Source organism: Cuculus canorus, chromosome 2, assembly GCF_017976375.1.
Source record: "Cuculus canorus isolate bCucCan1 chromosome 2, bCucCan1.pri, whole genome shotgun sequence".
Taxonomy (NCBI): Eukaryota; Metazoa; Chordata; class Aves; order Cuculiformes; family Cuculidae; genus Cuculus; species Cuculus canorus.
The window spans coordinates 34,323,495-34,337,473 of NC_071402.1; the positions used below are offsets into that span (position 1 = coordinate 34,323,495).

Consider the following 13,979-nt stretch of genomic DNA (forward strand, 5'->3'; position numbering starts at 1 on the left):
AAATGTACAAGCCTTTATCTTTCCTTAATGATCTAGCAAGGGGGCTTTTGAAAATGTGGGTGTTTTTCATGCACTCCTTAGATTTGTTCCACAGGGGGTGACCATTAAAAACATCTGACAGGCATGCAGTTAGCCAGCTCCCTGCTGAGATTAGTAAAATACTATATTTAGTAATCGCACTACATCAAGAAACTCCAGCATTGCAGGAAACAGTTTGATTCAGTGCTTTTTTTCTGATTTTTTAATTTATTTTTATTGTATGTCTTTATTTTTCTTCTGTGACAATTTTTTTTCATCTTGGTCTAGGTTTTTTTGTATCTATACTTCAACTTTTCATTTAAAACTTTGTTCATACAACAGGATTTTTTTGCCTCTTCTGTTTTTTTTTTTTTGTTTTTACTGTTCTGCTGTTCTACTCTCAAGAGTAAAATATATGAAACTGTAAGGCAGGTAGTAAGAATGTAAAGTGGTATTCGGAATCTCTGTTATGCTGCTCCATGTCTGAAGAGACTAATTTTTGTTTGTAAGGAATGCTCTATGGATAATTCAAAGATGCACGCTTCTAAGTACTAGAATACTGTACTGTGAAAGCTCCTAAAATTAGCTTTGAGAAAATGGTTGAAATGAGCAAGTATATTTAATTTAATTCCATGCCAGGAGTATTTCTTCACCAATATACATGCGTTAAGCAGAGTTTGAGCTCAATCTAACAGGATTGTTTCATTTTTTTCTTTTTAGTAGATGACATGACTAACAGTAGATGAGCAACAGAAAAAGGAAGATAAAAGACTAATATGGAAAAGACAAGCATTTCACTGGGAAGCTAAAGGAAGAAAAGTATTTTATGAGATTCTTGTCCAAGTCAAAATTACTAGTTTAACATCTGATCAGAGCATCTGATCTGCTTATTGCTGTAGATCCAGAGCAACCTATGTAAAATCTTGGAAATTCTTCTGCAAATTCAGAACTAAATTGGATGCTTTCCCTTTAAGGGGCAGATTTAAAGAAATACCATCCTTTGTTCTAACAATATAGTCTGGACTTGTCAGTCCAGAAGATTTGTGCATTGCTGAACATAATGGCATTTTATTACCTAGTTTATTTCTGTCTAGCATTCTAAGACTCCTGCTGATGCTTTGACTCAGAGCAGTTTTTGGTTTGGAAACATGTGTCACAGATAACTTCTTTCTTTTGGTAATTCATATTATTTTTTTAAGTTAATGAAGGTTCAAGAGAGAAAGTGTTTGGCCAGACAGAAGTTGTGTTTCAAACTGTGAACATCCAAGCAGCAGTGTGTGAAAATCAGAGCCTTTATTTTTGCTCCCCTTAGTCCCTTGTTAATGCACAGTTAGCTCATTTCTAACAGAAGTTTAGTATATTATAGTTAAGCTTGACTACTGTGTAGGAGTATAACAGGTCTCTCACCTTCCTCAGTTGTGCATCTGCAAACCGTAGCCTTTGTTCATACAAAAGGATGGGTGTTGAAATTCGGAATTTCCCACTGAAGACCAGCAGACTATCCTTTTCTTGAAACTGGGGACATTGTTTTTTCAGAATAATTTATGCAGATTAACTATGACCATTATCTGAAGTTGCATATTGATCCATTGTGTTGAAGTGGCTTATTGCAGGACAAATCCTGCAATACTTTTACAGTTTCTGTCAGAACACCTGCACATAGGGAAGAGTATTATAGTAATGATCGATTCAAGAAACAACTCTATATAAGTATGAAAAAGATGGGAGGTTTCCCACTTTTAGAGTGGCATTATCATAGAAGTAACCTTAAATGTAATTTCTTATGCGGTTTTATCAGTCTAATTTAGTTTTTCTTTTCTAAAATAACATATAAGGTTGAGAATTTTGGCTATGCCATTCCACATTCAGTTGTAACATAGTAAACATTCATCTTATGTCTTCTTTTATGTGAAGCTATAAATGTCCATCAAAATATTTGCATCTCTTCAGTAATTTAAAATATTAAAAACAAGGGCTGAATTTCAACATAGTTGTCAGATGGTTTCAGACCATCACATACATTTCTATATACATACGCCAGATAGTAGTGCTCCTCCATACATACTCGTTCCATACAGCTTGTTCCTGACTGAAGCAATCTGTGAAAAGGGTATACAGTTACATCTCTTGAGAATATCGAACATAAAAGCGTGCATGCAAGAGTAAATCCATGGCATGTGCTTGTGGTTCTAGAATTTATTTCATTATGTTGATGCCCAGGATGCACTTAGAGCTTTACACATGGAGGTTTTGTGCTGTGCCCACCCAGCACAATGGAGTGCTGTGTTTGGGATTCCTCAGCTGGTTATACATGATTTATGTTAGGTATTCCACGTATGTAGTTACCCAGGAGAAAAGCTAGCAGCGCTCTATGCTTTTTCCAATAAATGGGCCGGCCTATTTAGACTTATTGCCAGGGTCATCTTGTTGTGGCACTGCTTTGTGCTGTGTAGATATACCTTGGAGGAGAATTACTTGTAAATCACTCATAATAGGCTGAAGCTGGACTCTAGCGTTTTACTCAGAAGCTTACACAACCCTTACTACAGATGTCCGTGTGGTGGCCATTATTTTCTAACCAAATCCTAATGTTGGTCTATAAAATAGCTGCTTATATGTTATCCAGATAAAACATTCTGAATTTTAATTAGTTAAAATTTACTGCTGTTTAATCCTTAAAATGCACTGAGCTAATATCTAAAGGTACCTTTACAAAAATTGAAGCCTGAAAATGAGGTCCTGGACGTAGATAATAATGATTTTCATAACTCTTTACATGGAAAGGGGAAGTGACCAACTGTGGTAAGGCCAGGGGCCTTATTGGTGGCTTATAGTCCATACGCTTCTGCCAGTGCCAAGTGAATATGGATAAGTTATTTAACATCTGTCCACCAAATGTCCTTACCTGCCTAAGAGAGTTATTGTGGAGATGAGCCGTAGTTTAGCACTCTTGACTCTTAAGGCACTGAAGTGGTTAGTGACACATTATTGTCATTGTGAATCTCAATAATGGCCACATAATCATCACTTGAGCACTTGGCCAACCTTCAGTTGCTTCTCCTTTAGTGCAGATATTGAATCAAGTATTTCCTGTGACTTCACGTTCCCCTGCCTTAGGTGATAGTGATGTTCTTAAACCAGTTTTATAGATGTTGAAGTTCCTCCCATGCTTAGTTATAATAGCATGGACATGCAAACTGAAATATTTGTAGCGTACTGCTGGCCAAAAAACTAGAAGCATCTGCTGATATTCCGACTATTTGATAACTATTCAGCTACTGTTGTTTCTTTGGACATTACGCTCACACAGGTAAATACCAAGCACTCTTGGGACAGAAAAAACCAAACTTTGGAACATAGATAAATATGAAGAAGAAAGGAATAAAACAAAGAGTTTGAGAATGTAGCTGCTGGACTGATAAATATCAAAACAAGATCACAAGGAAGTTGCACGTACGCATGCCAAATGTAGAAGAAATCTGAATGTTTCTGTTAATTGTACAGACCTGTAGGTTATAGAGATTGGATAAAAAGACAATGTTTTATTCTGTCCCCCATTCGAAAACCAGTCTTCAGGTTTTTTGTATCATGATTCATATAATTCACATAGAAAGTGTTTATTTTAGTTCAGTTGAAGAGCTTCAGCAGGACAAAAGATAATTAAGAGGACTCTTGTCTAAGAAATTACAAAATAATGGCCTTTATACATTCAGATGAGGCCAAAAATGCATAATGAAATTCCTTTGGGAAAGTTAAGCTTAGAAGGATACCAAAATTTTGAATTCATTGCAGTTTCGATGTGAGACTCAGAAGAGGGTATGGATCAAGTCTGCTATTGCAGATAATAGGGTCATGTAATACTGATCATGATTTTTCCTCTGACTATCTCCTCTCCTTTGAGCTTGTTTACCTTGCTTTATTCCAGTGACATTAGTGCAATGTAACCTTGTTCATATTATTCTTATTAAAAATAAGCTTACAAACCTTTCAGAAAGTGCCATTTTTTTCATGTCTCCATACGTGTTCTAAGACATACTTTTTTCAGTCACCAGATTTTGCCCATTTTCCTATGTCATATTTGCACCACGGAATCATCTTTTGAGGTTTTCTGTCCTCTTTCTCCACATGGCATCCCCACAACATGTACTCGGCAGAATATCTAGCTTGCAACTAGATACCACAGTTGGGGAAGCTTGATAAGTCCTTGTCATAACAGTAGTCCCTGACATTTAAAGAACTGCAGTTTATATTTGTGAGCCAAATTTCATACCTTCATACCTCTTTCGATTAATCAAAGTTAAACCATTGTATATGTGAAGGGGCCTCTTGTGGTTTCTAAGTAAGTAGTATGGCTTTTCTGGCAGAGAGCCACAAGCAATTTAGTAGGCACATATTGTGGGGGTTGAGAGGAAGAGAGACGGATAATCCAGAAAGCTTTAAGAAGGGCTGAGTGAAATAAATATTTCTATACACAGTACAAGAATTTTGCATTCTGTATCTTACTTCTAGCCACAGGAACCACTGTTTTGATGTGTTGTCAGTAAAGTAATTCTGAAATATAGCAGCAGCTTGCTTTTGCTTTCAATCAACCAGTATTGCACTGGTTTTGCTTCAGTTGAAGTGTTCCCAGATTTCACCCATGGCAAAGAAGAGTTAGGCACATGGGATTCAATGTGCATGCTGTATGCTGAAGTATCTTGTATGTCACTAAATCATTTCCACAGGAGTAACTCCAATATGGTTTCTAGTTGTCTTCAGAAATAATGAAGTTTAATTTTGTAGTCTAAATGTCAAGAAGAGGCTTTATCGTGTAACTTTTGCCTGAGAGCTGTACAGCTGTAAATAGATACTAACATAAAAGGTCTGTCTCCAGCAGAGCTGATCTCTTTTTCCATTTCTGACAGGGGTCACATAGCCAATGTAAATTACCACCATAAACTAAATTCCACCTCTTCTGTAGCACAAAGTGCTTCATCTGCCTGTCTAGAAGCCAGGAGCTATGCAGAGAACTGTAATATTTCAACAATTCAACATGAGTGGCAGCATTTAATTTTATTTTGTCTTGATATATTAAAATCCGTCCTTTCTTTGGAAGATTTAAGTGCTATCCGAAGGGAACCTGAAGACAAGGGAAAATTCAAGTAGAAGCACTGTCTTTCTCTGTATTTCACGCAAGATTCATGTTCAACATGCACATCCTGACATCAGTAGGGACTGAGTTACTCTTAAAAAAGGGTAGCCTAGACATCTCAAGAAGAATGCTGATTCTTCTCCATCTACCTGTCATTTTTATTAAATTACAAAATCAAATATTAGCTGCATCAAGAGAGAGAGTGGATTTTAGTAGAAATGGAATTACAATTGAAAAATTTTAAATATTATTGCTAAGGTTTTGGAGGTATAATGGTTTACGTGGATTTATAACTAAGCTACAAAATGCTGTTAAAAATGACATCTAGACTGGAAATATAACTTGAAACTAGCTTCTTATAGTTGTGTAGATACAACATCTTAAATTCAGTCTCAAAGGTCTTAGAAATTGAGGAACACAGCACTTCAGAAACTGTCTAACAGACATCAGAATATTTAGCCCCAGTTCAGTATGTGACTACCTAGAATATTTTACACACTCCTTGTTGATGAATTCAATGTAAATGTTTGGAATTCTTCTTACAAAATTGTTGAAAAGGGACAGTATTTTAGCATGACTCCCTTGTACAAACGTGGTGTTTAGCAGATTACGTATGTTATTCTGTTATAGGTACACTACAGTGATAGACAAAATGGCAAAGAGTGTATGACCTGTTTGACACTGTCTCCTGTGCAGATGACTTTCCAAGGTATCGGAAGCTCCATTGAAGCCAGCCATGACCAGGTATAATACCTTAACCCCACGCTCCTGTAACTTTATTAATGTCTGGTAAGGCTAGAATGTCAGCCTTAGTAAATTTTGAAGTTCAACACATCCTGCGCTTTTCAATACGGCATGTTCTTGTTGCTGGGATTTGCCTATCTTGCCATAGTAAAATCCTGATCGGATTTAAAGAGTGACCGGAAAGAGAGACAAAACTATGTTGCCTTTTACATATTTTGAAGACATGTTAGGAAACCCTGAAGAGCTTGCTTTGCTTTTAAAGTAAAATGTAAGGTTTCTGCAAAGGTTTTGTTTAATTTTATGTATGTATCAGGTCTTGTCTATCCTATTTTCACTAGAATATTATTCTTATTTCTCTGCTGGAAAAGCAGAGATGAAGCCATCATCTCCAAGCCATCATCTGTCACGAGAAACTGGCATTTGAGAAGAGAAAGGGATTTTTAATTAGATGGTGTAAAACTCTCATTTTGTTTGGCTGTTCTTAAAACATTCAATTCAAGCTTCTGGTGAAAAGCCAGGAGTTAAAAAAAAGTCTCAGTCATTCATCACCCTGCCGCTTCAGAGGTGAACCGAAGGGGACTTCCATCCTCATCTTCTTGTCCTCCAACAGTCTTATGTATAAAAGCAAGACAAGACTTAGATACTCCAAAAGTTTTAGAAGCAAAAAGAAAATAAGTAGAAGGAAACTTTAATACAAACCTTACACCTTTCTGATCTTCGATAGATTGGAAAAGGTACCATTTTTATTTGCCTTTGCAAGCCATCTTTAAATTGTACTGTGTTCACATTTACCATGCATTTTATCAGACTGCGTAAGATTCTCTAAGGAAAAAGGGAAAGTCACCTTAAGAATTATCAGAATTAGTTGCTTTTGGAGGTAGATATTCAGATACTTCTAGCCATATTTTAGGTTGGTGGGAGTTTTATTGGAAGTTTCTAAGTTAGTTGCTAACATAAACTAAGACCATTAGTTATTTACATGGTAACATGAGGATACTTCCTGTCCTTAAGTGTTTGGTGTTTTACAGTAATGGAGAGCTGTGGTAAGTCAGACTGCACTTTGACAGACGTAATCCATTCTGTCCTCATTTCATCCAGCAACTTGTTTATGCTGTTCTAAAATCACTCTGTTTTTCTTTCAGTAAAGATTACCTTTTAAAATTTAGTTATAACTCAAATACAATATTTAGACATTTCAAAGAATTTAAGGTGGTCCCTGTCAATTTGGTAACAGCTACATTCTGGGCTACCAGCCAGCTTGGCCTTTGTCATAGCATTTATTTAGGCTAGAGTATGATATGTAAACAGAAAAAAGACTTTGTAAGCAGAAAGCACATTTAAGCCATCTGAATAATTATATGTTTAAGATATCTAAATGAAAAAGTGTTATCGAGTCTGCAAAGTCAAGCACCTAGAAATTAGGAAATTCCAGATTATGTGCGGCATTAGTTTGATCCCAAGTGTAGCCAGCCATTCAGTGCTCCAAACAAGACATACTTCCGGAAGGAAAAAAACGTGCATAAAACCGCATAGATAAAGATTCTCTCATAGCATGTACCCAAATGGGTAGAATTAAGTTTACTTGGGCTATTATGAAGCTAGAAATTCCTAATTTTCCTTCAATTTGAAGTTTAAAAATGTTCATCATTGGTTTTAGTTATGTAATTTTCCACAGGGTTCTTGAAAAAGAAAGAAAAATGTTTGGTCATTGCGTGATGGAGTAGCTGTTGCACTACTGAACACCCATCACTTATGCAAAGATTTCATCTGAGCTGAGAGCAAAAGGAAATAATGATCCAAAAGCAGAGTGCCAGCCAGTATGTCACAAAATAGATCCGCATACTGGTCAGGAGTGAGAAAGTTCTGCTCACCTCCTTCCTAAATATCAAAGGAACTCCACTTTTTGAGGAAAACGGATTCTGCTGACTGCTTGTGTTTGATAAGGGGGGTGGCAGGACTGGATTGAAGCATTATTTCTCATCACTTAATAAACAGAGAAAAAAGAATCATTAGCAAAGAAACCAAAAGCGCATCAAGTATCTGTCAGACTCTGGAATTAATGAATGACAAAATTAGAGTTTCTTAATGGTTGAACTTAAAAAAACCCAAATTTTCTTTTTCGTTCCTCTGTGCTTGGTATGATTTTGCTTGTTCTTCTACAATTTCCCTCTCAGCAGGTTCATTTGATACTCTTACCCTTCTTATAGAAACAGGAGACAGAAATGCTGTGCTTGTGTTGAGCTATATTATCTACGCTTTAAAATTTCAAATGAAATAAGCACAAGATATCTATATGCTATAATATTAAATTCTAGAAAATCTTCTTAACCTTATGTCATCTATTATTTTTAAATAATCTCTTGTATTATAAGGTAATTAGGATGGGCTGGTCACTTGAAAGCCTATGATTTCGATGGAGGCGTGTTGGTTTGTGCCATCTATGAGGCCTGACATAGTCTGACTTCAGGATCTGTCCGCTTCTGTGCTTATGAAGTTAATTTTTCTCATAGTCGTTCTAAAATATAGATTCTATAAATTTTAGGTTTTTTTAATGGAAAACTGTCTGATTGAGAGTCTGGAATAGTTCCTCTGTGGGAAAGTGGTGGAATCTGTTGTGTGAGAATATCTAGGAAAACAGCTGTATACCAGATTTGTCACTGTATTGTGGCAGAAAATCCACAGCTGACCACATACCTCAATCAAAGAAAAGAAATGGAAGTGAAAAAAACGAGGCAAAACAGTTCCAAATGGCATCTCTAGTGCTCTGGTCTACCTTTTAGATTGGATTTGTGTTTGTAATATATAATAGATATATCTCTTTATTCACACCCCGTGGGAGATCTGCTACCCAGCAGATACTAGTGTGGTTACAGTCCTACTGAAGTATATTATCTTGCTTTTTCAAATATGCCAAGACTTGACACAGCAGTTTTTTCCAGTCACTTGCACTTTTCCTATACTCTGTAAGGAGTTTTCATTCTTTAGATTGTTTTAGCTTGTGATTTTAATGAGTTTATCTTTTTCCCTCACATACTTCATTTGAGCAATTTAAGATTAAGTTAGTGTTTCATACTGGTACACTAATTAGTGTGTATTTCAAATGTCTGATTGACAAGGCGTATCTCATTTGATCCTGCAGCAGTATTGTGGAAGCAATTGCTAGTCTTTCATTTTTCTTTCAGCAAACGGTACAAAAGGGAAACATTCTTAAGTACCACTGCATTCTAGCCTGCCACGTTTTGTTAGGATTTTCATTCAGGTATGCCACCCTCTTTAGCAGAAATTTAATGGTTTTTAGAATACTTTTTTTCTGAACTATTTCTTTTACTATTTTCTGTTTCCCAGTATCTGACTATGGTTATAAATTTCTCTTTCCTTAGTGGCCACTATAGTTTGGGGTTTTTTTTCAGTAGAATTTAGCTACAAGCAACTTTTAGTTAAAATGGTCATCACTTTATAGTGGCTTTCTCTAGCAAACACGAGTTTGTCCTTAATGATAATGAATCTTGGTGTTTTTTTACCATGCTTGTGACTGGAGACAACCTGTTCTCAGGGCTTATGTTGAACTTCAGGCATGTAGTGTATAGCTGAGGAATTAATTGAATGTGAGTGATACAAAGAAACAGAAAGGAAATCTAGGTAGTAATTCTATTTGTGTCATTAAGAAAATTCCAGGTATGAGGAACAGGAGGCAGAAAAGGAGAAAAAATAAGGACTGGAGGCTACATAAGCAAAAATAGAAGAAATGGAGCAGAGATCTAAGAAAGTGCAGGGAAATGAGGCAGTGAATGTCTAAAGCCCATGGAAGTGGTATAAACAGAGGAAGTTAGAGCTAAGTGGAAGACGGTGTTCACCAAACCCTACCAAAATGAATGAAGATATCTTCTCTATGGCTTAGTCTGAAAGTCTTACAGAGTCCTTCCTACCTGCTTAGCTTCTCAAAATACTGAACACTTAGTTGTTTGTAACTTATACAAATAAATACCTTTCAGCTTTGATGAACGATGTCATACGAAGAGCTCTTTGAATTCTTGAGCAGAGCTTTCTAGTTAGAAGATGTAATGCTATTGGAGCAAACTATTGAAGGAAGTAGAGATTTTTTTACGGTTTAAGAAGAACTTTCCTGTAACAGCATATACATAATACATAGGAAGGTCCACATCTCCGTATTTGTTGTCACCTGAGAATTATTTGTAGTCCATGCTCAGGAAGCAGCGTCTAGAGAGTTTATGCTAGCTGGAGTGTGGCTGGCTTTCTGTGAGAAAAAAAAGCGAAAAAGTAGAATGGTGCAGTCAGTGAGTATGCAGGTGGTGAGAATTTGTCCAACGCTGTAACCAAAAGAAGGTGAATAGGATCAGGTTTTTTGTTAGGATACATTCCCGTATCAGAAAAACATATTATTTGCAGGCCAATACATTAATTCCTGCTTAAAATTAGTTTTGTTCGAAAGCAAAATTAGTATTTTCTAGATGTTCAGTATTACTTGACAGTGAGTATTTGTGTCCTGGACACAGCCAAAAAATGAGAAAATGTTAGAATTTTCTTCTCTTTTTTTCGGCTGGTGTTATGTGCTTCACTTGTCAGCTAATTTCTACGTGATTTACTGTACAGGCAGTTCTCATTTCTTTGTAGTGGCTTCCTCAATAAAATGAGAGAACTGTAGTTTGACTCAGTAAAAATCTCCTAGCGATTTTCCCAAAGCTTGGTGATTCCTTCACAGCCCCTTCAGCATCATGACTCCTACCTGATCATGTGAAAACAGCTCATGCAATTAGGTCTCCTTCTCCTGCCAGTGTGATCTGGCTGGATGCTGCCTTCTCCTTGATGACTCTGTACCACTCAGGGTGGGTCAGACATGGCCACAACTGGGTGGCTGGTGCTTTAAAAGAGGCTGTTCATGTGGGACACAAATATAAACTGCTTTTCATATATAGCACCATGCTTCATTCTTCTCTTATTGTGTCAGGAAAGTTGCACCTCTTAGGCTGACATTGCAGTCGGGAGGCATCCCATCAGGTTCCAGTTAGGCTCACTAGATTGTTGTCTGCTATTTGGTACTTTTTCCTCCTCCGCTGTGCTCCCATAACTGTGTATGGAAGCATTGGTACATTCTCTCCGTATTCTTCATCTTCTGTTTTGCATTATCTCAGTCTGGATGTACGTGACAGAACATTTGCTTTTCTCTGGCAGCTGCTGAAGTTTTCCTTGATGAGCCTGAGATCAAACGTTTCTATTTGTTCAGGATGTGTAATCTCTCATTTTCAAAAAGTGAGTTACTAATTAACAGCCGAATGGGAACAGAATGCAAACCAAGACACTGCTATTTCCCTGCCAGACCCTTTCAGTGCTCTCACTCGGGGCTTCCCAAATAGGTTCACAATGTAACTAGTTCTTGCTGAAGATGCAGAACAGTATTTTTCAGTGCTCTGTGTATGCAAGTTTGTTTACACAGTAATGTCAGCAGGGTATGAAGTGCTACTGTTGCAGTCTCTGTGTATAGAAATGATGACAAACAAAGACCTTGTATGTTTTGGGGCTGTTTCCTCCTCTGTTGAAAGAAAGAAAAAAAAAGGTGAAATATCATGGTGACAACTATAGATGAAGTTTCACGAGTGATAAAGTTCATGAAATCACAGGATGGTTGAGGTTGGAAGGGACCTCTGTGGGTCACCTGGTCCAACTCCCCTGCTCACGCAGGGTCACCTGGAACAGGCTGCCCAGGCCTTTATCTGAGCAGCTTTTGAATATCTTCATGGTGAGAGACTCTACCTTGATTGTCCCTTCCCGCTGACTGCATCTCCAGTCCTGGCTGCTTCCTAAACCTAAACTTCCTGAGCAGGCAGAAACTAACTCAAGTTTTTAGCTAGCTAAGTGGGTCGAGCTGGCCCACTGTGGCTTAGATGAGTACCAGAGCTGAAACAAGGGAGATATCAGGACTGCCCAGCCAAGAGAGGAGGAGGGAGAACCATCCCGTTCCACAGCAGCAAGCTATTAGATCAGCTTACTCATCTTGTGAAATGCCACTTAAAGAGGAAGAGGCAACAATTAACTGTACAGAAAAGTGATATTCTTATAGAAAAGTTTGTCTTGTTTAGTACCCTTAAACTTGTTCACTGTGCAGTAGCATGATCTGGCATAAAGAAGAGAACAGGAATGCACACAGGAGGTGGGAGGAAGAGCAGGATCGTAGCAGCCCTGATCTAGAGAAGTTTAGCTGTTTTGGAAATGCACCCATAGTAATTTGCTCACATTAAAATACCTTAGCAGGCTTTCAGTGCAGTGTAGCATGTGGCAGTGAAGAGAAAGGCACTAACAACATGCGATGAGCCAACCTTCCACGAACTGCGGGCCAGCTGTTCAGTATCCTTAGTTTTCAATCTGTTTCTGGTTTGTTCTGTTTTGTTTTGCTGTTACTTTAGGCTCAACTGGCCAATGATGAAATGTAAAAATCCTGCACCTTCTTGCGGCTGTGGCTGTTAGAGAAGTAGCTTGAGAGGGAAAAGATATTAGATAAGTAGCTTAAGAGGGAAAAGATAATGGAGAAGTTTGGGAAAGCTCAAAGTATTAGTTGGTTTTCTGCCTTGTCACACTGCAGCAGGAGATTCAGGAAATCTGACAGCTTTTTCCCTGGCAGGACAAAACAGAAGGAAGACAACACAAGTAGATTGTTCTCCTACTCAGCAGTTAAAAATGGATAGACATACGTCTACTAGACAAAAGTGGATGACAGAAATGAAGGCAAAAATAAAATGGATGGAGACCTCCTGAGGAGCTTGTCTTGCAGTTAGGGTTGACAAGGATCTGGATTTTTTGTCTTGATCTCTTATGGGAAGCATTTTAATTTTAATAACTGTGTTTATTTTAATTTCTAGGACTGGTAAAGCCTTTCAAACCTTATGAATTAAAACTAACAGTCAAATACCAGTTGGGTATTTTGTAGGCGTCTCCATTTTAGACATTAGCAACTCAACATTGTTGCCCACCCTGTTGCCAGAGTTACTCTGTGGCATTTTCCAGACAATAATCAAAGTAGTGCTATGTCAGTTTGTTGTTGTGTGTTTAATCACTTGTCATTCAAGGGAGTTGCTTAACACAATTATTATATAATTGCCATTTGAAAATACAATTCCTTACCATTCTACTAGACAAAATAATGATTTGCACATGTTGCATCTGAAGAACTGTGCTTTTGCCAAAATTGTATTTGCCACCTAATTTTTACAGTTCTCTTGAAATAGTATCATATGGCTGGCATTATGCATTCACCTAGTACAAACGAAGTTTCATAGGTTTTTTTTTTTGCAGAATCATCATACAAACCCTGGATCTAGATAGTGCAAGTAGAAACTAAATTTGACATCCTACACCATTTCATTTCAAGGATTCTTTTCAAGAAGCCAGAATCTCAGAATAAATGTTCTGACAATAGACTTAAAGGGAAATGAAGTACATTGTGTTTAATAAGTAATTAGAGGGGAATAGCCTGCTTAAGTACAGTGGGATAACAAAACTCCATGCTCTTCTCTGCCACCATTTTAGTTTCCTTAAATTGGTATAATTTTCCTCTGACTAGCTGCTCAGAGTTTAAACAACTTTTCCTTGTTCGTTTTGAGATAGATCTACACAACATAACCAGTCCTGTTGGTGAGCTTGTCTAAGCACTTCTGGAAACTTGGACTGTCTTCCGGCACCAAGTTCCCACAACAAAGTCATGTCATCTGTTGTGTCTACATAACTTACACATTCATCTGTATGTAGTTTGGCCCATGTTTTTAGTGCTGAAGCACTTTTGTCAGTTTGTTGTAGGGAAACTCATGTTTGTTTTTGGGGAGAGGTAGGATTACTCGAGGAACAAAGGAATAGTTTTGTCAAGTAATGGGAAAAGTATAAAAGTAGTCACGCATGCATGCTTGGTGTAGATTGTAGCAATTTCCTGTCCAATTTAAAATCGAGTTCTAAAGTTACTCTCTCAGCTACGCTACCTGTAACATGGATTGGTACATCAAAGTTCTGAGTATGTGCCGGGCATGAGGAAGTTGTGGAGCTATGTTTAGGAGCACTAAGATTAAACTCAGTTCTTAAACAT

General features: G+C 37.4%; 1 protein-coding gene across 7 annotated transcripts in view; it reads left to right on the forward strand.

Annotated features, from left to right (window-relative positions):
- STAU2 (staufen double-stranded RNA binding protein 2) overlaps positions 1-13,979 on the forward strand; it is a 165,101-nt gene that overhangs the window by 96,418 nt on the left and 54,704 nt on the right. For 5 of the 7 annotated variants that reach the window (XM_054060482.1, XM_054060481.1, XM_009570904.2 and 2 more), the window contains one exon: positions 5,780-5,893. The exons of the other annotated variants lie outside the window; for them this stretch is intronic. In XM_054060482.1, coding sequence (XP_053916457.1) covers positions 5,780-5,893 — 114 coding nt within the window. The remainder of the gene's footprint in view (positions 1-5,779; positions 5,894-13,979) is intronic. 7 annotated transcript variants of the gene reach the window in all.